Raw genomic sequence first — 24,505 nt, 5'->3', positions numbered from 1 at the left:
TAATATTGATGTCATGGAAGAGATCAGAAATATACAGCAAAATAAGTTTTATCGTCAATCATCAAACAAGATTTTTGGCAGATAATTTTTTATTGCGCAGCTTTGAATAACGAATTGCAGCATTTGCTTGCTTTTCTTCTGGACAAAAAACTTTTTTCTTTTTATAAGATTTATAGCCATTATTTCTCTTCACTCTTTGTTTAGTGGAAGCACTTGTCTTAAATTTATTCACTAAAGTTCAATCAGAAATCTCCGATTTTCTGTTCAAGGCATGTCCACTTTTTTATCAAGATCTCGTCAACGAAACATTCTTTTCTTCCAGTTCCTGATTTTCTTTTGATTGTACCAGTGTCCGTAAATTGTTTCACAACGCTCTGCACTGTTCTCAAAGCAATCTGCAACTCTTTAGAAATTGTTTTGTTTGACGCACCAGGATTTTCAACAAAAAATTTTTAATAACACTATTACAATGACATTTTAAAACAATCAGCTATTTAAAATGATGCACGGTTTCGTCAAACACCACATCAGAACACGCGCAGATTTTTTCTTATACATGTCTTATCTCAGCAGTAGTACATAGAATCCAACGCTTTTTTTGATTTATATATATGTCCAACAATGAATTTTTTTTTTTAATTATATTTAGGTGCTCCAAGAAATCCTTATGGTCTTATCACAAAGCACCGCGGATGAGCATTTAATTGAAAATGCTTGCTTTAAATACGCGTGGAAATGTGATATTTTAAAGTTTTATTTTCTAATACCATCTTCTAAGCTTTATACAGATGAGAAATTAAATTGGCGTGTTTCGTTTTTCTTGCAATTGTAAATTTTTTCTTTGACCAGTGATGACTTAATTTCAAACATAAGTTTTTCTTTTAGGTGCCCCAAGAAGACCTAACGGTCTTGTCACAGAACCACGGTAGTGCATTTAAATAGATGTTCACGCCTCCTTCTTTACCAATAGTGCGGAAAAGTACACAGCTTGCTTCAAATCCAGGATCTCTTGCTTCTAAAGCAAGTGCTGTAACTACTGCACCACTGCCGCTTATTTGTTTAATTATTATATTTGCAGACAAATAAACAAGCTTTCTTTCAACAAAGAGACTTAACTGCTAAAAAAGTGACTCAACTGCTATGTTTACCGGCAAAAGAGCTGAGTTACTGTTTCAAACTTGGTATCTGTAAAATTTGTACTTAGTTTCAAGTCAATGATTTTTTAATGCATAATTTTAAGTTATAAAAGAATTTTAAAGCACTGCTAATAGGCTGTTCCGTCAAGTTTTAGAATCTGAGATTAACCAATATTCTTTAGCAAAATCTTGATTTAGGGGAAGACGGGCAAGATGGCGAATGTTTTGAAAGCCTTCAGTGATTGCGAAACTATCAGTCATGAAGTAATAATACTTTTTCAGTATTTTTATGTTATTATAATGATCAATTGTAAGCATAAATTTTTAGTTTGCACGTAAAAAAGTTTCTAATAAAAATTAAAACAAAATGTCATAAATTTGTAATCTGGTCACGTGACCGGGGCAGGATGACTATTATGCAATTTCTGCCTTCAATTTTATAAAATTATAAAAAAACTAACAACTACTCTAACTAAAGTAATACAAAATAAACACGCGCCGTAAAAATATATTCCTTAATAAGTTTCACTCGAAGGATGGCATAAATAACAAGAATAACCAAGGTATTTTTTTTAAGCACAAAAATGTAATCTTTTGCGTAAAAAGTTGTGTTAATAATATTTAAAAATAAATTGATTTAAATTACAAATTGGGGTTTTAAAATACGAAATGTATTTACAGTTTTTTTTACCCAATTATTAGATTTTTTTGTTGAGCTGTTATATGAAAAGCCATCTTGCTCTATTCGCCATCTCGCCTGAGAAATCGATTCCATTTTGTCTAATTTTTTATCTTTGATCAATTTGGAGTAGTACAAATTTCAAAATTTTGACTGGATTAAAGGTTCACACTTTTGTATTGCCGGTTCCTTGAAGATTTCCACTCATCAAAAGTAATACTAAAACTTTTCCATTAATTTATGTTTTAATATTTCTTTCATTACTAACTGTTGAGAAGTTTTTCTAATAATATTAACTTTTTTCTATTGTAGTAACTGGTTTTTGAAGTTCATCATTTAAATTTATGGTTTTCAGTTGCTTTTAATGATTATTGGATCTTAAAAAAATTCTAAATGGAAGCACATCTAGATCTGTCATTTTAGCTAAGATTGCTACAGGAGTGTCTTTTGAAGTGATTTTAAAATATTTAGTGATGGGATGATTAAGTATAATAAAATACTTAGCTATTTGGATGAGTATCAGATTTTCAGCCAAATTCATGAAGAATATTACTAGCATCTCTTTTTTAAAAAATTAAATCATGTTTGGCTCTTAAATGTGTGTAAAGGCCAATTATGGATTTTTGGTCACTTCTAACTCTTCAAATTACGTCCTTTTTCATCTTTGACATTGAAGAAAAAAAAATTCCGAATTTTTATCTCCGCCTTTGAATTATAAATAAACTCCCTAATCTCGTTTTAATCTTTCCTAGTTTTACATTTATAAATGTTTTGACTGATTTTAAATATTTCCTATTTGAATTAACTGAAATTAAAACATACATAAAAAAAAAAAAAAAAAGATAATTTAATACTCCTTTAACTTCCTAAAGGTATAGGAAAATATAAACACATAAACGTTTTAAAAGAAAATAGTAAAACAACTCCAAATTATGAACCTCCTAAATACTATATTAATTTTAATAATGATTAAAGTTAAAATGGGTAAAGTTGAACTATAGGCATCTCAGATAATGATATAAACATTGAATATCTTCAATGAATATTTTTATTTATACATAAGATTTTTACTCATACAAACAGTTTAAGGACTTTAAACAGAATAGTAAATATAAAAAGTAACAAAAAAAAGTTTACGACTTTTCGTATATTTATAATGTTCAAACAATTAAAAATAGAAATACAAAGAAACGTTTTCAAATAAAAAGAAACACAAGACTTTTACTTAAAATATCTTTTTTTAATTAAATGCATTGATAATAAAATTACCATTATATTGTTACCAATATAATGGTAATTTTATCATCAATGCATTTACTACCAATATATTGTATTGTTGCTATATTTTTTAATGCTATTTGCTTTATTGTCGTTGTTGTTATTGTTGTTGTTGTTGTTGTTGTTGTTGTTGTAGTTGTTGTTGTTGTTGTTGTTGTTGTTGTTGTAGTTGTTGAAAATCTTGTTGTTTGTTGTTGTTGTTGTTGTAGTTGTTGTTGTTGCCGTTGTAGTTGTTGAAAATCTATTTAATTTTAATGATGTTAATAACGTTTATTATATTTTGTTATAAAATATTTCTATGCTTAATTTTATTTTCTTTGACTGAAAAATAAGTAAAGCTCTATGTTCAATGAACTGAAGACCAGTTTTATATTTCTTATCGTGGTCCATCTCTCTGGAATAAAATAGTATTACCTAACTTTGATTTTTCTTTTAAGTAGTATTTTTCTTCCTTTAAAAAGAAATTAAAAGAAATAATATTTTCAACACAAAATATATTCATCTATTTTTAATATTTCAAGTTAATATGGTTTAATACATTATTTTTGTTTACTGTATAAATAATATAATTTATACAACATATATTGAATACTTTATATTATAATATTTTTCAATATTGAGAATGTTATATACCTATATTATAAAGTATTATGTTAAAATTTGCATAAGATCTGAAGAGTATTATAACGCATATGTAATTTTTCAACGTACGAATTTTTTTTATTTAGATTATAAAGGGCTTCATGATTAGATCATGTGATCTTCTGGAAGTCCTACCAGTAACAAGTTCACTGTAAATTTACTTTGTTCAAATTATTCTGGAAAATAAATTACAAAAAAAAAAAAAAAATGAACAAAAAAAATTAAAAAACAACTGATAATTTTTTTAACGATAAATCGTTTTTTTATTTCCTTCGACCTAACCACCCAACGGTGCTCTAAATATGTTACAATCAAGTCATTTTGCAAAATACAAAGTTTTGAATTTGAAAATGCTTTCAGACTTAGAAAAATTTAGTGCTGATTATTTAAATACCACATATAGCATGCTTTATCTAAAATCTCATAAAGCCAAACTCGTATCTTCACTGTTTTTACAAAAGTTTATTTTTCTCGACTTCTGAATATATTATGTTTTTTTATTTTGACTATTAAGACAATAATTGCTTCGGAACGCCTAATTTTTATAGATTTCTATAGAACGCCTAGATTCTATAGATACAGATGATTATCTTTTGTCAAGTTCTTTTAGTTATATATATTTTTTAATAATAATTTTACCGTGAGGTTTCTTTTAGCAAACTTTAATTTTGCTAATTTAGGAAAATATTTAAATATGTTAAAGTATATTTGACGCAAAGGTTATAACCCAGCTTTCAAAGTTTTTTATTGAAGTATACAAAGTTGTTTTTGTTATATGTTCTTCAATTTATATGTAATTATTATATGTAATTCAAATAAAAGTTTTAGTTGAGCTTAGTTTTTTGCTGAAGAGACTCAAAAAAAAATACTTTGAGTAAATAGTATAGTAGCGATTGGTCCGACTCTCAAGTCGGTAGTTCAAAATCGTTGTTACGTAAGTAAGCTAAGTAGGTTGTTGAAATTTAGCCCAACTTAGTAGAACTACCACTTGATTCATTATCGGAACATTTACAATAAAACAAAAACCTAACTTTTCGTTATAACATTATATCAAAACTAAAAATATTAAAAGCCATACAAATCTAAATTCATAAAGATTATTATTGGTTAAATATAATTTATACCGCTTTACTAAATTTGTTTATAATGTCCAAAATATTAAAAAATAGCTCTCAAGAATATTGTTTTATGATAAAAATTTTTCGATAAGCTTTAAATTTGCAAATATATGCAATTTACACTGAAATGTTCATTATGTAGCCGTATAAAGTCTCAAAACTTTTTTTTTTTCAAGTAATAAACAATTTTATACAAAAATGCATTTGCATATTTTAGTTGCCCTAGTTGTTACCAGTAGCAATTATTTTTAGGAATCCTTACAAAACAACGGTTTTAGCAAGTTCTTCATTCAGGGATTCGGCACAAGCTTATGGTGGTCAATTGTTACCTTTTCAACTGTTGGGTAGGAATATTATTAACATTATTACTTTTACAAGAACTTTTTATGCTCTTTATATATTATTCATGTGCTTTAAAATTAAAGACATATGTGAATAAATGTTTGTGTCGCGTATTTAACCAATAAGCATACATATAACATTATCTCTCATGACTCTTTAGAATGATATTACTCTGACTGTATTTCCAAAAATATACCATTTAGTAGCCTTTCCGATTAAGAACTTAAGCTTACACTTTCATGCAAGAATCTTCCACTAAAGTTATTAAAATCTCTTGAATCTTCTGCTCGCCTAAAAAGACTATATAGAGATCTGAATAAGGAATATAATGCAACTATTAATAGTCAATATCTTGATGTTGCTGAATTAAATAATTCTTTAAATGCTAAATTAAATAATTATTTAAATTATACTGATATATACCTTCATCTCAATATTGCTCAAATATAACTGATATTAGCATAAATGGGTTTAACACTAAACATTGCCCTACTGAGTCAAAAAAAGGTGAGGCTCTTCTGTATCTAAGCTCTAATCTTAACTATAAAGCTCGTGATGATCTTACAACCTATTTCGAGAAATTTCTCGATTCAGCCTCGAATTGGCTGCATATATCGTCACCCAACTTTAAATCCAAAAAAATTCATCACAAACCATTTAACTCCTTTACTTGCGAAATTAAGTTTTGAAAAAAATAACATTATATTAATGAGTGATTTCAACTTGGAATTAATTATCTATAGAGAATCTCCTATTGTTTCTAATTATCTCCAAACATTATGCTCGCTTCTCCCAAACATTATTCTTCCAACACGTATAATTTCAAAAACCAAAACTCTCATTGATAATATTTTTATAAACTTTTATTCTCCTAATACAATCCCTGGCAATCCAACAATTTCTATTTCAGATCACACGGTCCAGTTTCTCTGTATTCCTGGTATTACTCCCAAAAAAAAGAAAGAAAAATCTCTAGAAGATGCTTTAAAAACTTTGATACTGACACATTTATACAAGATATATCTAATTTGAACTGGAAGGTACAAATAAAAAACGAGGATATAAATAAATTAATGATGGGTTTTTTAAATACATTTAAAAAAGTTCTAAACAGACATGCTCCCTACAAAATTTTAACAAAAAAACAAGTTAAACTTAAATCTACATCATGGATAACCGCTGGTATTCTTAAATCCGTCTCAACTAAAAATGTCATTTATAAAAAATTTGTTAAATCAAACAATATTAATACAAGAAAAATACTATTTGATAAATTGAGATTATATAGAAATAAAATAAGCAACTTACTTAAACAATCCAAAAAGTGTATTATATTTCCTTTTCCAACAACAACCTAAACAGCATTAAGGGAACTTGGAAAAGGATAAAAGAAATTATCAACATCAGACCTACTATATACAATAACTCTTTCAACCTTAAAATAAATGATAAAGTCGTCTCTGATCCAAACAACATTGCTAATATTTAATGTTTGCTACTATCCAAGAGAATCATATAAAAAAAAAATTATCTCTAAATGTAATTTTAAAATCCTAATGAAAGTTCTTTTTTCTTTGGGCCAGAAAAAAGAACTTTCATTAGGATTTTGGCTTTGAGCTCATAATGAAATTTTAAAACAAAAAAAGTCTGGGCGCAAACAGCCTTCCTAAATTTATTCTTAAACTTATTCCAAATAAAATCTCAAAGCCACTATGCATAATGATGAATAACTAATTTAGAAATGGAATTTTCCCAGATCTCCTTAAGATAGCTAAAGTGACACCAATACATAAAAAAGGTTCTCTACTGGATTACTCTAATTATCGCCCAATCCCTCTTCTCCCAAATTTAAGTAAACTATTTGAGAAAGCTATGCACAATAGATTCTGCAACTTTCTGGAGAAATTCAAGTGTCTTTATAAAAATTAGTATGGGTTTAGAAACAATCGTTCAACAGCTTATGCACTTATTGATATAACTGAAAAAGTTAGAACAGCTTTCGACCATAAATTGTTTGCATGTGGTGTTTTTTTTTATCTCCATAAAGCGATTGATACAGTTTATCTTTCCATTCTAATGAGAAAGTTGGGGTACTACGGTATCAGAGGCACAACACTCCAATGGACTTCTTCTTATCTTCAAGATATAGCACAATTTGTTTCTATTTATGGGATAGAATTTGATTTAATTAAATCAACAGTTGGTGTCCAGCAAGGCTCTGTATTTGGACCATTGCTTTTTCTTCTTGTTTTTAATGACCTTAATACCTATCAAAAGTTTTCACTGCGAACCACTTTGCTAATGACACCAATCTGCTTTTAATAAACAAATCACTTTCAAAAATAAACAAAATTATTAAGCATGAATTCGCATATCTACTCCAGTGGCTTCTATTCAATAAATTGTCACTTAATTCCAAAAAAACTGAAATAATTATCTTTAAATCAAGTTAAACAAAAATAAAAAACACTTGAATTTCAGATTAAGTGGTCGAAAAATAGATCTTGTGAATTTTATCAAGTATCTTGGTATTAAAATTGATTCCAATTTAAGTTTTGCCTCCCATCTTCAAGGTTTAACACTGAAACTAAGCAGGTTCAACGGTATGTTGGCCAAAATTCGGCAAAATTCGACTTTAATCTTGAAACACCCCTTAACTTATATCATATTGTGTTGAGTCTCATCATGCTGGTCAAATTTGAGGACAAACCTTTTCTCTAAAATTTTAAAGATTATTTCACCTCCAAAATAAAGCCCTAAAAATAAGCTCTTTTCACCATTTTAACTCTGACCCTAATATCCTTTATTAGGTATCAAAGATACTTAATTTAAAAGACCTTATTCAATACTCCAACTGGTTGTTTGGAAATAGCAACACAAGACCTTACCTCCTCCATTTACTGCTTTTTTTACCTATAAAAAAAATACTTGTTACCGATTTCGATCAGCTAAAGGCTTCAAACTATCTACATCGAAACATAGAGCTATTTGTTATGAACATGAATCAATTAAATACCATAGCATATGCACATGGAATAGTCTCGCCTCACTGTTAAAATCTCTCTATACATTTTCCGAATTTAAAAACAGTCAGTTAAACAAAATTTAACTATTTAATAAATAATATTCTTCCTAACTTCTATGCTACTCTACTGCTAACTATCTACTACCCATCTTAACTTTATTCGCTCCAATGCTGGTTTATAACTACTAATACTTTATCTTTTTTAAAATTCTTTTTTACTACTTTCTTGATTTCAATGCTGATTTGTTCCTACTAATACTTGCTTTTTCTTAACTGTTTCTCAAATTAATACTATTTTTATATCATTATTCTATTTCAAACTCTCACTATTATAAATGTTGCTATTTTTATTATTGTTATTACTATTATTGTTGTTATTGTTATTATTATCATTTTTATTATTACTGTTTTTAATATTACTACTATTATTATTGTTATTATTTTTAATAGAATTGTTATTTTTGTCGTTATTATTATTATTTTTTTTTAATATTACCAATAACTGGAGTTTTTATTGCCTATTAATGCTTCTGATGCCTATATTAATATACTATTTATAATGCTATTACTGTATGCTATGATAATCTACCTCTCAATTATTATATATTTTAATTAGGTATATGAAAGTCTTATACTCTTGATAGATGTTTTTTTTGGTTTCTTATTATGGTATTTACTTAAAATTAGTACTTGTACTATATGTAAATACTCCATGAAATGTAAAATCTATTTAAGAATACATTTAATTAGATTCGATTTTTTTTTGATTTGAAAGTGGCAAATAATAACAAATAAAGCTTTATAAGTTTTATAAAATAAATTAAAATTTATTTCATAATAAACAATATTGCATTGAAAAATTAACTAAATTTCCAATGCAAAATTGTTTTTAATTTTATTTATTGTTTAAATTTTATTAAATATCAAATAACTATATTTTAACTTAGTAAAATTTGGATAAGTTTAAATGCAACATTCAGGCAAAAAGGTATCAAGTATTTATAAAACTAAACATTATAACTAATAAGTTATTGGGTTTTAAAGATTTGCCTCGAAAATTTTACGTTGCAATGACTTTATTAATTTAAACTTTTCATTACCCTATTTACAGATAAAAAAAAACAAAACAAAGTGTATAAAACTAATAGTTTATAGAATTAATCTGAAATCTAATTTAGATTTTTTTTAGCATGCCTTCTTCCATCAAGTATTTAAATAGGATTCATTGTTCTCTGGAATTCCAGAATTTAAATGATAAGTTTAAAGTTGCCACTATTTTATTTTCTACGCCAACGATAGGACGATTGCTGGTGATTTTTTTACCTTATATCAAATATTATACGTTAAGCCTCCGACGGTTGCAAATTCTCCGAACTTCATTGATAAAGTAGTTATCTTTATTAATCTTTTATATTTGTGCTAAAATCAGGATAAACATATCTCAATAGTTTGATAAACATATTTGTTTTGAATGAAAATGGTAGACATGTCATCAATTTTAAAGAAGGAATGTAAATTGTTACCTTTACTTTGATATGCTGAAGAGAAGTCTTAACCCTGAAATTCTGTCAACGTCTAAATTATTAAAAAATGTAATATTATAATTACAAAGCTGCATGATAAATTCAATACAGCCAGATATTTGAGCATGTACATTGTAGTAAATGGCTGACAAAAACGAATCTAAGATTTTATAAGAGCTCTCTAATTAGGTTGAATTTGAATAATGCGTTTGTTTACGTTTGCTGTTTAGAGTGTAGCTATATATTGTGTATGGTCTTGATTATCCCATAGCAACCCAAGGTGCTTTTGGTTGTTATTGAAATGTAGGGAAGAACCGTTAATTTGAATTGTTTTTTACTGACCTACTACCGGAGATAATTAACTCGGCTTTTTTAAAGTGTATTGTTTGATACAGAGGTTTTTCCATCATAATTAAATTTTATTAACTATTTCTTGTATTCTAAAAAGAGTTAGACTTTAAAGTACTATATTGTCAGCATTAGCAATAATGCCACTGTTTATGCCTCTTACTGTTGTTCCAACTTTGCAATCTGAAGCTATCTGACTTATGTCCAAGCTATGATATATAAGCAATACCCGAGCGGTATATTCATTGCAGTGCGCAAACTACTGATAGCGTTAGTTTCCTAAAATTTGAGGTAATTGTCCTGAAAACAAATTGATGAGAGTAACTATCTGATATTTACAGGCATACTTGCATGATAATATATTTGAATTTTTTTGTCAAAATAAGTATGATTCTAATTCCACGATAGTTATCTAGTTTAATAAGAGCTTTTTTATAAGATTTTGAATTATAATGAAAGTTGATAAGTACTCTGGGACCACTCCATTAATAAAATTTTTATTATAAAAACTCGATAGCTATATTAGGAGGTAGTTATTAAGAGTATTTTAGACGCACTGCAGTATTTATAACTGTTGCTAGTAATTGTGGCAGAGAGTAGCTTAAACGTTTTGTCAAAATTCTTCTACAAATTCTTTTCTTGTTTTTTATTATTAGAGAAAATACGAATGTTTGAAATTGATTTAGTTTTTCAAATATTGTTCTAAAATGTTTATATTTTAGTTGATTTAATTCTTCGAATACTTGACGTTGATTCCATTGTTCAAACATTGTTCTAATTTATTTGAGTTTTATTTTTCCGAAAGTATTCAATGTGTAATTTTATTGATTTCAAGTTATGGGCTACTTTTATAGTTTAAACAAAAATTTTTACGTGCAAGTTTATATTTATTAAATGAAGTGCATTACTGAGATCTGTTTTAGCAAAATTTCCTGTTTTATTTGATTTCTAGTGCCTACCATAATTTAGAGTAAATGCAGATCTCTTTGAACTAGTAATGGAAGAATGTTTCCAAATTACATTCTTCCATTGCTAAAAGCAACATTTTTTATCTTTTCAGAAGTTATTTTAGTTTCTTTTTTTATTAGAAGTTTTCTAGTTTCTGTTTTCTGTTTTCTTTTTAAAAAAGACATAGGTTTTGTCTTCAAGAGAATATTTTTCTTACAGCAGTGAACGTCTAACTCGGCAGATTATAAAATATCACATTATTGCTCTTGTTTCAGGTCTCACTTGCATTGAATTGAAATCAAACAAAGGAGGGGAAAGCCATTTCTTTCCTTTCTTTTTTCCAGCGCAAGGTAATTCTGCACGGTTTTCAAAGTTCTTGTGGTACCCGATTACCATTATTATTGACCTTGATCTTGTACAGTTGACATATTCGATCTGCTTGGAAAGCTATAATTATATCAAAAAAATTTTCATATATCGTAAGCACACAAACTTTTAATTTTTATCATAAATCTTTGCTTATTTTGGCATTATGGCAGTTCATTAAATCTAGTTATGTTAAATCGAACTCTGTCTTTTACAAAATTTAATCTAAATTCAATCTAAGTGACATTTCACTCTACATTTTTTTAAATATTATAAATTTAATCCGGGTAACATTTCAGACTACAATTTTACAAATAATGTAAACTAAAGCTAACAGTGTTTAGTTAGTATTTACTTTAAATAAAGTTTTTTTCTTTTTTTTAAAGATCTATTTTCTTGTTCATTCCCTAACTCAAATAGTCAACTTTCCAACTCGCTTTCCAGACAATCCTAATCCATTACCTTCTCGGCTTATGTCTTGTTTCTGACCCTAGTCAGTTTCTCTACATTCACCCTTAGGTGCTTCTGATCACAGTTTCATCTCTCTAAAACTAATATCTCATTTTTCTTCATCACCTGAATCCCCCGATTATCAAACTTCTAACAACTACATTAAAGCTGACTGGGATTCTTTTCGTGATTTTCTTCGTGATGGCCCTTGGGTAGAAATCTTTCGTCTTCCTGTCGGCAAATGTGCTTCTTACATAACCTTGTTGATTCACGCTCGCATGGAATCTTTTGTTCCCTTTCAACAATTACAGGTCAAGCCTCACTCTCCTCCATGATTTTCCTCAATCTGCGGTGCTGCGATTGCCAACCGAAACAGTTACTTCCATATCTATCAGCAAAACCATTCTCCAGAAAACAGACGTCTGTTTATTACTGTTAGAAACCATTGTAAAAAGGATTTTGTTTAACGCCAAAGCACGCTATTCTCAGGTCATGAAAACTTGTATCTCATCTCAAAAATTATGCTCTCGTGATTTCGAGAGAATCTTTAATAGTATTAATAATAAGGGCAAATCTTTAATTCCACCTCTCTTGTATGGTTCAGAGATTTTCACCTAACCTAAAGACAAAGCCAAATTACTTGCTAAAAACTTTTCATCAATATCATCTCTTGATTCCACTAGTTACGTTCTACCTGATATTGCCAACAAACAGGTTTATCCATTGCTTGACATTCATATTACTCCAGCATCTGTATCTAAAGTGATTTCCTGCCTAGACTCTTCAATAACTTGTGGCCCGGACAGCATACCAGTTATTGTCTTGCAGAAGTATTCTCCGGAGTTGTCGTTTATTCTTTCAAAATTATCTAACAAGTGCTTACTAAAATCTTGTTTTCCAGCCTGCTGGAAAGCGAGTTCTGTTATCCCACCTGTTATCTGATTCGTCTAACTACCGTCCCATTAGTCTTCATAAGCAAGGTTTTTGAATCTTTAATTAACAAACACTTAATTTCTCACCATGAATCTAATAACTTTCTGACCATCAATATGGATTTCGATCTTTTTGTTCGACAGCTGATTTGCTAACAGTAATAACTAATAGGTTTTATTGTGCATTAGATAAAGGTGGAGAGGTCAAGACCATTGTACTTGACATTTCAAAAGCTTTTGATAAAGTTTTGCATGCTGGTCTTCTCCATAAGCTTTCTTTATTTGGTGTATCTGGCAACATCTTTAAGATTATTAAATCCTTCCTTTCCAATTGCACTATAAAAGTTTTCCTCGATGAACAGCACTCTTCTTCTTTTTCCGTAACTTCAGGGATTTCTCAAGGTTCTATCCTTGGCCCTATACTCTTTTCAATCTACATTAACAATCTTGCAGATACTCTCACATCTACGGTGGCATTGTTTGCTGATGATACTACCATTTACTCGTGTCGATATAAGAAATCAACACTCTCAGATTGCTTGAAGGGGGCATTTGAGCTTGAAAAGTATCTCTGATACAGCATGGGGCTCAAAGTGGCTGTTGAACCTCAATACAGATGAAACTCAATTTTATTCAGCCAATCGTTATCACAATAAGTTAGATCTTCCTATATTTATGAACAGTAATGTACTGGTTGAGTCATCCACTCTTCATCTTCTAGGATTAACTCTTACTTCTGATCTTTCTTGGAAACTATATATCAAATCAGTTGTAAAATTAGCGTCTGCTAAGGTTGCATCTCTTTATCGAGCTCGACACTTTCTTACTTCGGAGTCTATTCTCTATCTCTATAAATCTCAAATCCGGCCTAGTATGGAATACTGTTGACATATCTGGAGTGGATCTTCTAATGATGCTCTTTCTCTTTTAGACAAGGTGCAAAGTCGTATTGTAAACAAGGTTGGCTCTTCCAGCCAACCTCCAACCATTATCATATCTTCGTAATGTTGCTTCTCTTTCTCTTTTCTACAAATACTATTAGGGCATTGCTCTGAAGAGCAAGCACCTCTTGTGCCACCTACTAAAGTTTATTCTCGTGTTACTCGTCATTCATTTAAGTCTCATTTATTTTCTGTGACTGTTCCTTAGCGCTCCAAAACGCTGATTTGTCTAATTTTTTTTCTCGAACATCAGTTTTTTGGAATTGCCTTCCTTCATCTTGCTTTCCTGATTCATATAGTTTGCAATCCTTTAAGTTGTCCGTCAATCGTTATCTTGCTATACAATCTTCTCCTTTTCTCTTTCAGTAACTTCTAACTTTAATTGCTTGCAGCTTTGTTGGAAGCGAAGTTGTAAAAAAAAAAAGTCTCGTATTCTCTAGTTCGTAAAATGGTACATGTACCGATAAAACAATCGTAACAAAAAATGTTGGTATTGCAGAGTAAAAAACTTATGTAAAGGTTAATTCGCAAAATAGTGACCAATTTCACAGTAATTTTGTGACGTTTTGAGGTATAAGTAGCAAAAATCTACTTAAGCTTAATCTTAAACTGTTTTAAATTATTAACCAGTTAACCAATCAGTCTAAAGTATCATTTAGACTTTACGATGGCAATCAACTGCATTTGCATCAATTTTTATCAAATTGCATAGAGTATGAACCACTCAATTTAAATAAAAATTTCAAATTTGCTTGACAAACTAACCACTTTGGCCACGAAGACACACTAAACTGACAATTTTAACACTATTTAAAAAACAAGACGGAATGCAATTAATAACTTATAAAACGGCATATAATTACTTTAATTCAAAAATGTATAGTAGAATTGGAGGGAGAACGAAGCCAAAAATTGTTTAAAATTGTAGTACAGTCTTGTTGCATGATCATTCCATCGGCCTGTCAAAATGATGCCTTTGCGTTGAAAAAGCAAAATTTCGAAATGTAGTTTGTAAAATTTGTAGGCTGTAATCAAAATGGATTATTCTCTTAAAAGTTGACTTGTTTTAACAAACTGTTCCAACTATTAAGTAGCAATCGAAACAAAAATCATGATTTGTGTAATCGTTTTTTGTAATTGTTTTTTGAATACCACGATACTAAGTATAAATATCCAAGTTTTTGACAATTTCTACTATTTGGCTAAACCTTATCTTTTGCTTCCCCGATTAGCCATAGGCTTGTTACGTTCTTAAATAGCGTTTTTTTCGGCAAAGAACTTATTATACCTATCTAGGATTTTATTTTGTGCTATATAACTTTTTCAGGATTTAAAAACAAATTGCTATATTTTAAATAAAGAGATATTAAAAAGCTTTTTGTAAATCCGGCGAGAATACTAACAATTCTTAAATAGACATTTATTAATTCTAATCTTGAAATTTAGTATTAGTCGTTCAAATAGAACAACATTTAAAAAGTAACAATAAATTAACTCTAAATATTATTTACAAATTTTAAACTTATATCTATAATTTGCAATACTTCAATTGCTTATGGAGTTTTGAAACAATATCATTAGATAATTTTTGTCGAAAGAAAAATGTGATTGGTTAACTTTAAGTTATGATAATTACGACTTGTTAAATAAAAAATTATATCACTACTAAGACTGTTCTCGTTGAGAAATGACGTATTTTAACATCGTTCTCGATCCAGTCTATTATTCCTTCTTGTTTAAATCAAAGTTAAGGAGATTTTACCTCAATGCAATTTTTATATAGAAGTAAAACTTTATGGAAGTAAAAATATCTATTGAACTTCAAAAATGTTTTATTTTTTATTTTAAAAAATCAAACAAGATTTCAAAAAAAAAAAAAAAAAAAGTGGAAAAGCAAAAATTTGAACCACGGCATTCCACTTGAAGTCTTGCGACCTATCCACTTCGGCGACTAGTGTTTGATAAGAGTTTAAGAAGTATTTAATAAACAAAAAGCTTCATAAAACGGTAAATAAATGCTATAAATCAAATATATAGAAATGTTTGCGAATTACAACTTGATATATGTTTCAACGTTACATAACTTAAAGTTTACATAAATTAGATACTTGCATACACTTTCGTTCACATTCACGAAAGTTCACATTCACAGTTTCGTTCACATTCACATACACTTTCGTGTCAAACATTCACGAATGAATAATGGCAGCAGCATTAAAATCATTTAAAAAATATTTTATGACACGATGATTCGTAAACAGATTTTAGTTTCTTTGTTGAGGATATTATAATCCTGAAATAACAAAATAAGTCTTTCATAATTAAAAACATTCTATTGGTAGGTTTCTAAGTTTCTTATTTCTTCAAATCACAGGCGACAGCTTCTATCATTTCTTTTTTTTTAACTTAAAAAAAGACTCTTGTGTAACTTTTAGAGCACCCATTTCGTAGAGTACTATTAACTGCACTAGTTAATCAATATAAAAATTTAAGTGTCTTTGGCAATTCACCTTGATTCAAATCAAAAAGACAGCCTACTCATCTTTTGAAGTGAGTGGACGTGTTCTAGTAGCTAGAAATATATATTTTTTTTTATTAACAGTTTAAGAATAATCAATTTCAATTAAAATCAATCAAATGAAAATAGATGAGAAGGAACAACCTGAGGCTTCAAAAGAAATTGAAGATAGGTGAGAAGGAACAACCTGACGGCTTAAAAAAATGATGAAAATAAAAGTTGAAGTAATAGTGAAGCAAAAGTATTAAAGTTATTTGAAGAAACACTTGGATTGAAATAAATTTAAACAGAAAAGGCTCATTGAACTTGAATCAGAGACAGAAAAAAAGTGAGATCTGTAGTAAAATTACTTAATTACAAAGATAAGATAAACATCTTTAAAAACTCAAGGAAATTAAGAAGGAAAAACATTTATATAAACGAGGATTATTGTACCAAGACGGCACAAATAAGAATGGAATTACAAATGGAAATGAAAAAAGTTTGAAAAAGTGGGCAATTTACGTATATATCATACAACAGCTTGATCTTTCGTGATTGGTCTCCAAAAGTAATATTATTTTTATTTATAATATTTTATTTAATTTTTTTTTTGTTCTAATTTAACTTTTGGAAATGGAGAACAATTTCTCTCATAACATGAATAATAATGCTGAAAAATGCCAACACTAATGATAATAACTTTGAATCTTCAGTTAATCCTCTTCAATTACCCGATCAATAACATAATAGTTTAAAAGGAATTAACTTTGAAATTTCTAATAGTGCTTTTAGATAAAAAATTGTCATGGAATTACCAAAACATATATAGTAAATAAGATTTCCAAAAGTATTTCCATTTTATATCGAAAATAACCAATTATTGATAATCAATCTTTAAAAAATACATATTTCTTGTTCATAAACAGCTATCTTTCTTACTGTAACGTTGACTTGGGTAGCGCTAATCGCACTAAAAAGTTTATAACAAACAAAAACATGCTTGCAGAATAATATTTGGGGCAAACATCTAGCGAACAGAAGCTAGAAGCTTTAAATTTTTATAAGATTAATATTCATCAAGTAATGTTATTTATGTTTAAAGCAAAACGTGGGTTATCTCCAGTACCATTTTAATCTTACTTTAATGAAATCTCTCTTAAATATCCTACCAAATTTTCAGTGAACAACTTTGTCATTCCCATAAACCATTTTAAATAAGGGTCGTACCAAATTCAATATAGGGACCTTTTTATAGGAAAATTTTTCTTTATATTTAAATAAATGCAAGACTTTGTTTTTAGCCACACTTTGGAAAGTTTTAAGGCTGATTTAAAACGGCTTTTAATAAACCTGCACTTCGATATACTAGATTTCAAATATCTTTTTTAAAAATAATTTAAAAGTTTTTTTTATTAACAATTATTAAAAAAATTAAGATTTTTTTACCAACTGTTTTCCGTTTTTGTAAAAAGTTTTTGTTCATTTTTATTAATCATCTTTAAATAATTATTTATATTACATCATTTTTAATAAAACTTTACGCAATCTTTTGTGATTAATAACTCTCACAATAATCTCACTTTTGTATTATTATTATTTTTTTTAAACTATTCTGCTGGAAGATTATCAGCAAAAATTTATTTTATTCCTGAAGTTTTATAGGTACTTATACTGTTTTATTTTATCACTTATTAGTTATGTAAATTTTTAAAAACGTTTGAAAACAACAATGTAACGGGGCTCCGTGATAAGACAAGTCTGTCTTTTACTTGATCCGACCAGATTTTCTATTACTGTAATTTCTTTTTCGTAATTTTTAACAAAGGACAAAATAAAAAAATAAAAAATTATCAAAACTTTAATGAAATGAATAATATTCATAAACAATGTTAAATCTAAATATAACAATGTTTATTTAGATATACGATGCAACCTTTGCGTAACAAATAACAACCTTCCCTAACCACACAACCTTTCCCTAACAAATATCTTACGCAACCTTTTCCAAACAATTTTATACCTAAATATAATTATATTATTATAAATAAGAGTTAATTTAGATTTTTATGTAAATTATGTTTAATCACAGCAATAATACCGACACCATAATATTATTATGACATAAAAATGAAACCTTTAATTAAAACTATTGTATTGTAGGAGCTATGATTATACAATAAATGTTTTAACAATCTTCATTCGTTTATATAAGATTATTTAAGTATTTAAGTTTATTATATTATATACAAGTAAAATTCCCTTAAAAACTACGCAAATTTTCAAAATAGAGTACATCCGTTACAGGTCAACTATTTGAACTTTTTTTTGTGATTTGAAAATACCTAATATTGGGTATACAAGGAGCATAATTCTATTTATATGGATGAAAAATTACTGAAAGTTCAAAAATGTTTTCTTATTATATCAGAAATCAGTGTAGTATGATATATATGGAGGTTTGCTAACTAAGTCCAACAAAAAACAGCATTTTAGCTAGTGAAGTCTCCTAAAAACTACACAATTCTCCCCTTAAATACTACATTACATTAGGTAAAATATGCCTCCAAAAGCTCACTTAGAATAGCCAGGAATGGAGAGAATCTTATTTAACTAAGAAATAGTAAAATGAATATAACTGGTATCTTTCTGTTCATTTTGTGCTCATAATCTCTAATTAAGTATGTATATTCTTTATTTTTAGTGTTTAAACAAAATAATAGTATGGGAAAACCAGAATTTAATTTTAAGATTTCTGCTGGTAGAAAAAGAAGTAGAACAAACACCGAGCTAAAAACTCGAGCTAAAACTCGAGCAACAGTTTACAGAAAGGACATAAGAGCTAAAGAAAATCAAATATCTGAGGCAGTAGATTGGTGCACAGAGAGATAAAAAACAAGGACAGGCAGCATTAAAAACAGCGAAGCTTCCTTTAATTAAAGATCGTGGTACATTAGGCAGAAGATTAGAATGTAAAAAAGGAACATTTGAGAGTGTAACATCCGAATGATGAAAAAGAAATAACTTGTTTTATCAGAAACAAAAATAGAGCTCACCAGGGACTCTCTAAGTAAAAAGATTCTGAAATTATTTTGGATGTGCTGAAAATAAAAGATCATTCGAACAAAAATGGAAAAGGTGGGTAACCAAGTGAAAATATGGCCCTAAAAAATGGAAGGTAAGTAAGTTTTTTCTTTAAATTATTTTATCAACATCCCGAAGGGTACAGTATATATTAAATAGATGTAAAATACTGAACCTTATTATCCAAACTATTTAGACTTTTAGGAAAATCATTTTGGAGAAGATGGCATCCTGAACATGATTATATTGTCATTAAGAGGCATGGCTAAGTTAAAATGAACAGAGCCCTAAATTGTAAGAGGGAGATGGCTATAACTTATCTAGCTACACATATTGATTTTTAGTTTAGCCAAAATATAAAAAGATCTATTTTCAATTTCATTTTCAAGTGTTCTACTACTTAGTTGTTATTCTCAAATAAGTTTATGTTTTATACCTTGATAATATATGTAACTTGATTATATTATTAATTTTACAACTTTTTTTATCCCAGATGCCTTGGCTGATGAACCAATTGCTTGTATTAAAATGAAGAACTATAAAAAAACAAATAATGGCGTATGGGTTGGTGATATTGCAACAGAAAGAGTTTTCAATTATGATGAGACACCACAGTTAGTCAACTACGATAGTACTGCCACTGGGTTAGTTTATGCTGGCAAAGGAGGGACATGTAAAAAAATGATTCGCGAAAACAGAGAGTGCATAACTATGAACCCATTTGTTTGATTATCAGGTGAGCCAACTAAACAACTTTTCACAACTAGTTGCGGCTTTTATAGTTTTATATTTTTAAAAAGTAAAATAAAATATTTGTACTTTTAGGAGAGGTTTTAATGTGTCAGGAAATATTTGCTGGCAAAGACATAACGAGCCAGATGGCACCACAAAAAGGTGTCAGTAACATCAAAAATTTGATCATCTCCACGACAGAGAGTAGTTCGCAAGATAACTGATCATAAGTGGCTGCGTATAAGAAACTTGATAAACATCTCAACGAACAAGGTATAGAGCAACCAGTTGTGCTTCTATCATATGGTCATTCATCGCGGTTTGACTTTAAAGTTCTTAACTTTTTTACGTAAAATGCAAATCAATTCTTTTGTGTCTCCACCTGATACTACTGGAGTCACACAGCTACTAAACCAAGCACGAAATCAACAGTTCCATCGATATTATAGTAACACGCGAGATGAGCTGTTTTCCTCTTTCCAGACAATAAATCGAGAAAGATTCGTGAATATCCTAGGAACAATGTGGAATAATCGGACATTCGCTGCCGATATTTAGCGGCTGCTAAGAGAGTTGGTATAAGTAAGAATGGTCTTAATGTTGATGATATGTAACAGGATAAATTTGAACGAGCAGTTTTTCTAATTGATAAAACTGATGATGTTTTTCTACATTATTCTACTCCTAAGAAAACAAGAAGTGTGGCATCAAAAGACGGACCCTTGGCAACAACTCAGAGATCACAATCCAAAGAGGCCCAAACAAAAGGAAGGTATGGTTCAGCAGAATATTGGAAATCAATGTATAAAATATTAGATTCATTCATTGAGAAATCAAATGAGAAAAGCCTTAATTTAGCAGAAGTGCCTGGTTTACTTTCAGTAAACCGGGTAAATCCAAGGAGGTTAATCAAACAAAAACAACAAGGGTCACTAATGTGCATGGATCTATGGAGGCTCAAGATGTGCTTTCAAAAGTGGCTTCTCTTGAAGGAAAAAAATAGAAAAAAAATTGCGATTCAGAGGAGAAAGAGAAACATAAGCTCCAAGAAAAAGAACTGTTTTATTGTTGCAAACTGCAATGCTCTTGTAAAGAAGAACGTCTTGCGAAATCTTTAAAAGAGTGTTTGCAATGTCATTTCATTCTTAAATCTGTATGCACTAAAATGGCTTGTTGCATTGATAACAAAAAGGCGACAATGATTTTCCCAGCATCTGCAGCATCATCCACTGATTCTTTAAAAAAAACACTCTATTTTGGTTCTGATTTAAATATTTTAAATTATAATGAATCAAAGATGTTATTTTAAATGAAATGTTTGTTTATTGCATATCCCCTTTTTAGAATAATTTATGCTATCCTTTTTTTTTTCTTTTGTCATTTTTTCATATAATAATTTATGCTATTCTTTTTTTTTTTTTTTGTCATTATTCCATAGCAATGCGAAAAAAATAAAAAATAAACGTCTTTGGAGTTTGTAAATTAGTTAATATTACATTGGTGGATTAGAACAAGTGTAAAATTATCTTGAAAAAAGATAACTGCAAACTTAAATTACTTATTAAACAGTAAAAGGTCATAATGCATAAATTTAACCAGTTTAAATACTAAAACTTTGATTTGGATTCTCTTTTTGAGCATTTTTATATTGTAAAAGAGGTAAATTGTTAATTAATTTTTCATCTAGGATGTTTAGAGATACTAATTCAATCATTGTTTAATAACTTCGTTGACATTAGCGGAACCCAGAGCTGAAAGTTTATACGTTTAGTGTTTAAGGGCTGTGTTTTTTTAAGGGAATTCTACCTGCAAGTTTAAACAAATAAGTTTATGTATTTGTTTTTTTATTATTGAATTTTAATGGCTTTAAAATTATAATACCGTTGATTTATTAAGGATATTAAAAATAATTCAAAATCCTTTTATTTTTAGGTAAAACGCTTTAATACTGATCTTTTTAAAATGTATATTTATTTTGCTTTGATAAAAAAGAACTTATATGGAATACTTCTACATATTTAATAATATTGTTACTACCATTAACAGACAAGAAATGCAATATTACTGGTTGAAAACTATTTTTGTTGTTGGAGTGCAATCGTCTATGTTACTCCTTATTTTAAACAAAATTTATATTCAAATTTAATTTAACATACTTTATTATTATTTACGCATTTAAATATTAATCAATGACTGACAAAGTTGCGACAATCAAATACTATACCAGTAATGCCAATCAGCGACTGAACGTACGGACAGCGGTGAGAATACTCAAAATTTTCTTCCTCATTATTAATAAATGATATTTATTAACTCAGTAAACTACATATGTTGAATTTTTCTTTCTTTTTTCATTCAGGTATGGTGATATTGCACCTAAATCATTCTTTGGGAGAGCCTTTTCAGTTTTATGGATGATAATAGGAATCATACTTGTTTCTGGATTGACAGGAATGTTCAGCTCAATAATCACAACAAACTCCTTCTTGAGTATACAAAACGAAGAGGTGATGCTGTTACAAGGGTTTTATTTGAATACAAAAGTTATTAAAGGATACACACACATGATATATATATATATATATATATATATATATATATATATATATATATATATATATATATGTATATATATATATATGTATATATATATATATATATATATATATATCTTTTGATTTAGCTGTTGTATTAAAATAATACAAAACTCTTGTTCGTTGTAAATTGCTCAATATTTAGGAAATTTATTTTGATTATATAACATATAATCAAAATAAATATATATATATATTTATTTTATATATATATATATATATATATATATATATATATATATATATATATATATATATATATATATATATATATATATATATATATATATATACATATATATATATATATATATATATATATATATATATATATATACAAATACATATATAATATATATATATATATATATATATATATATATATATATATATATATATATATATCTTTTGATTTAGTGTTGTATTGAAATAATACAAAACTCTTGTTCGTTGTAAATTGCTCAATATTTAGGAAATTTATTTTGATTATATAATATATAATCAAAATAAATATATATATATATATATATATATATATATTTATTTTATATATATATATATATATATATATATATATATATATGTATATATACATATATATATATATATATATATATATATATATATATATATATATATATATATATAATATATATATATATATATATATATATATATATATATATATATATATATCTTTTGATTTAGTGTTGTATTAAAATAATACAAAACTCTTGTTCGTTGTAAATTGCTCAATATTTAGGAAATTTGTTTTGATTATATAAATTTCAAAACAGAGCAATTTATAATTATAATTAAAAACGATAAAGAAAAAACTTTTAGCTAAGCCGATCATATGGAATGTTAGCCAAGATCAGACATTTCGTAAATTTTGAAACACTTATGAGTATTTATCATGCCATATTTGGATCGCACCTTAAGTATGCGTGTCAGATTTGGGGTAAAAAAAAAGGTCCGTTAAACCAGCTAGTTTCACTTCAAAACAAAGCCCTTAAAATTGTTTACTTTCAAAATTTCCTATTTGACAATGTTTCTCTTCTGTATAAATTGTCTAAATTTCTTCGGCTTAACGACAATATTACTTATTTAAATTGTTTATTTGTATGGGATTATCTTCATGATAAACTTCCAATTTCCTTCAAGAACTTTTTCCTTCAAATATGTAACAAACATTCTCACTTCCTAAGATCCTCTTCATGCAACAATATCTTTCTAGAACATACTAGGACAATAAAATTTGGCAGCGAATCAATTAAACATCAGTGCACCAATGCTTGGAACAATCTCCCTCATTCTTTTAAAACAGAAAACTCAATTTCTCGATATAATTTTCTCAATATATTAAAAAAACACTATTTGGATAGCTACTAGAATAATAACATCAATAAAAGCAATATATCACTGTTAATAGTCTTATTAAAAGTACTCTCTCTTGTATATTTTATTTATTTTATCTTTTATTTTTTTTTAAATCTTTACATTTATGGCAGCTTTTTTGTCGTCCTTGCACAATGATTGAATGTGTATGTGCGTATGCCTGTGTGGGTATAACTATGCGTGTGTGGGTATATGTATGTGTGCAAATGTGTGTATATGTGTATGTATGTGTGTTGTGTGTTAATAGGTGTGTGAATGTGTATGTATATTTATGTATGTGCGTATGTAGATAAGTAGAGACATATTTAAATATACCATTGTTATTATTATTATTACCTTTATTTTTATTAATATCATTATTTTTATTGTTATTAATACCATTTTTATTATTATAGCTATTATTAATGTTATCATTATTGTTAACGTTATGATTTTTAGAGTTGTTATTATTTTATTCTTATGTTATTATTCA

The 24,505-nt window shown here is 27.9% G+C and overlaps 1 protein-coding gene across 1 annotated transcript in view; it reads left to right on the top strand.

The window, feature by feature from the left end:
- Window positions 1–24,505, top strand: part of LOC136074965 (uncharacterized) — a 47,592-nt gene that overhangs the window by 5,535 nt on the left and 17,552 nt on the right. Inside the window, exons 2-3 of the mRNA XM_065787150.1 lie at window positions 5,106–5,197; window positions 22,401–22,548. Of these exons, the coding sequence (XP_065643222.1) occupies window positions 5,106–5,197; window positions 22,401–22,548 (240 nt within the window). The remainder of the gene's footprint in view (window positions 1–5,105; window positions 5,198–22,400; window positions 22,549–24,505) is intronic.

Source organism: Hydra vulgaris, chromosome 01, assembly GCF_038396675.1.
Source record: "Hydra vulgaris chromosome 01, alternate assembly HydraT2T_AEP".
NCBI classification, from domain to species: domain Eukaryota; kingdom Metazoa; phylum Cnidaria; class Hydrozoa; order Anthoathecata; family Hydridae; genus Hydra; species Hydra vulgaris.
The sequence above is the reverse complement of the archived record's forward strand: the minus strand, read 5'-3'. Positions and strand labels throughout refer to the sequence as shown.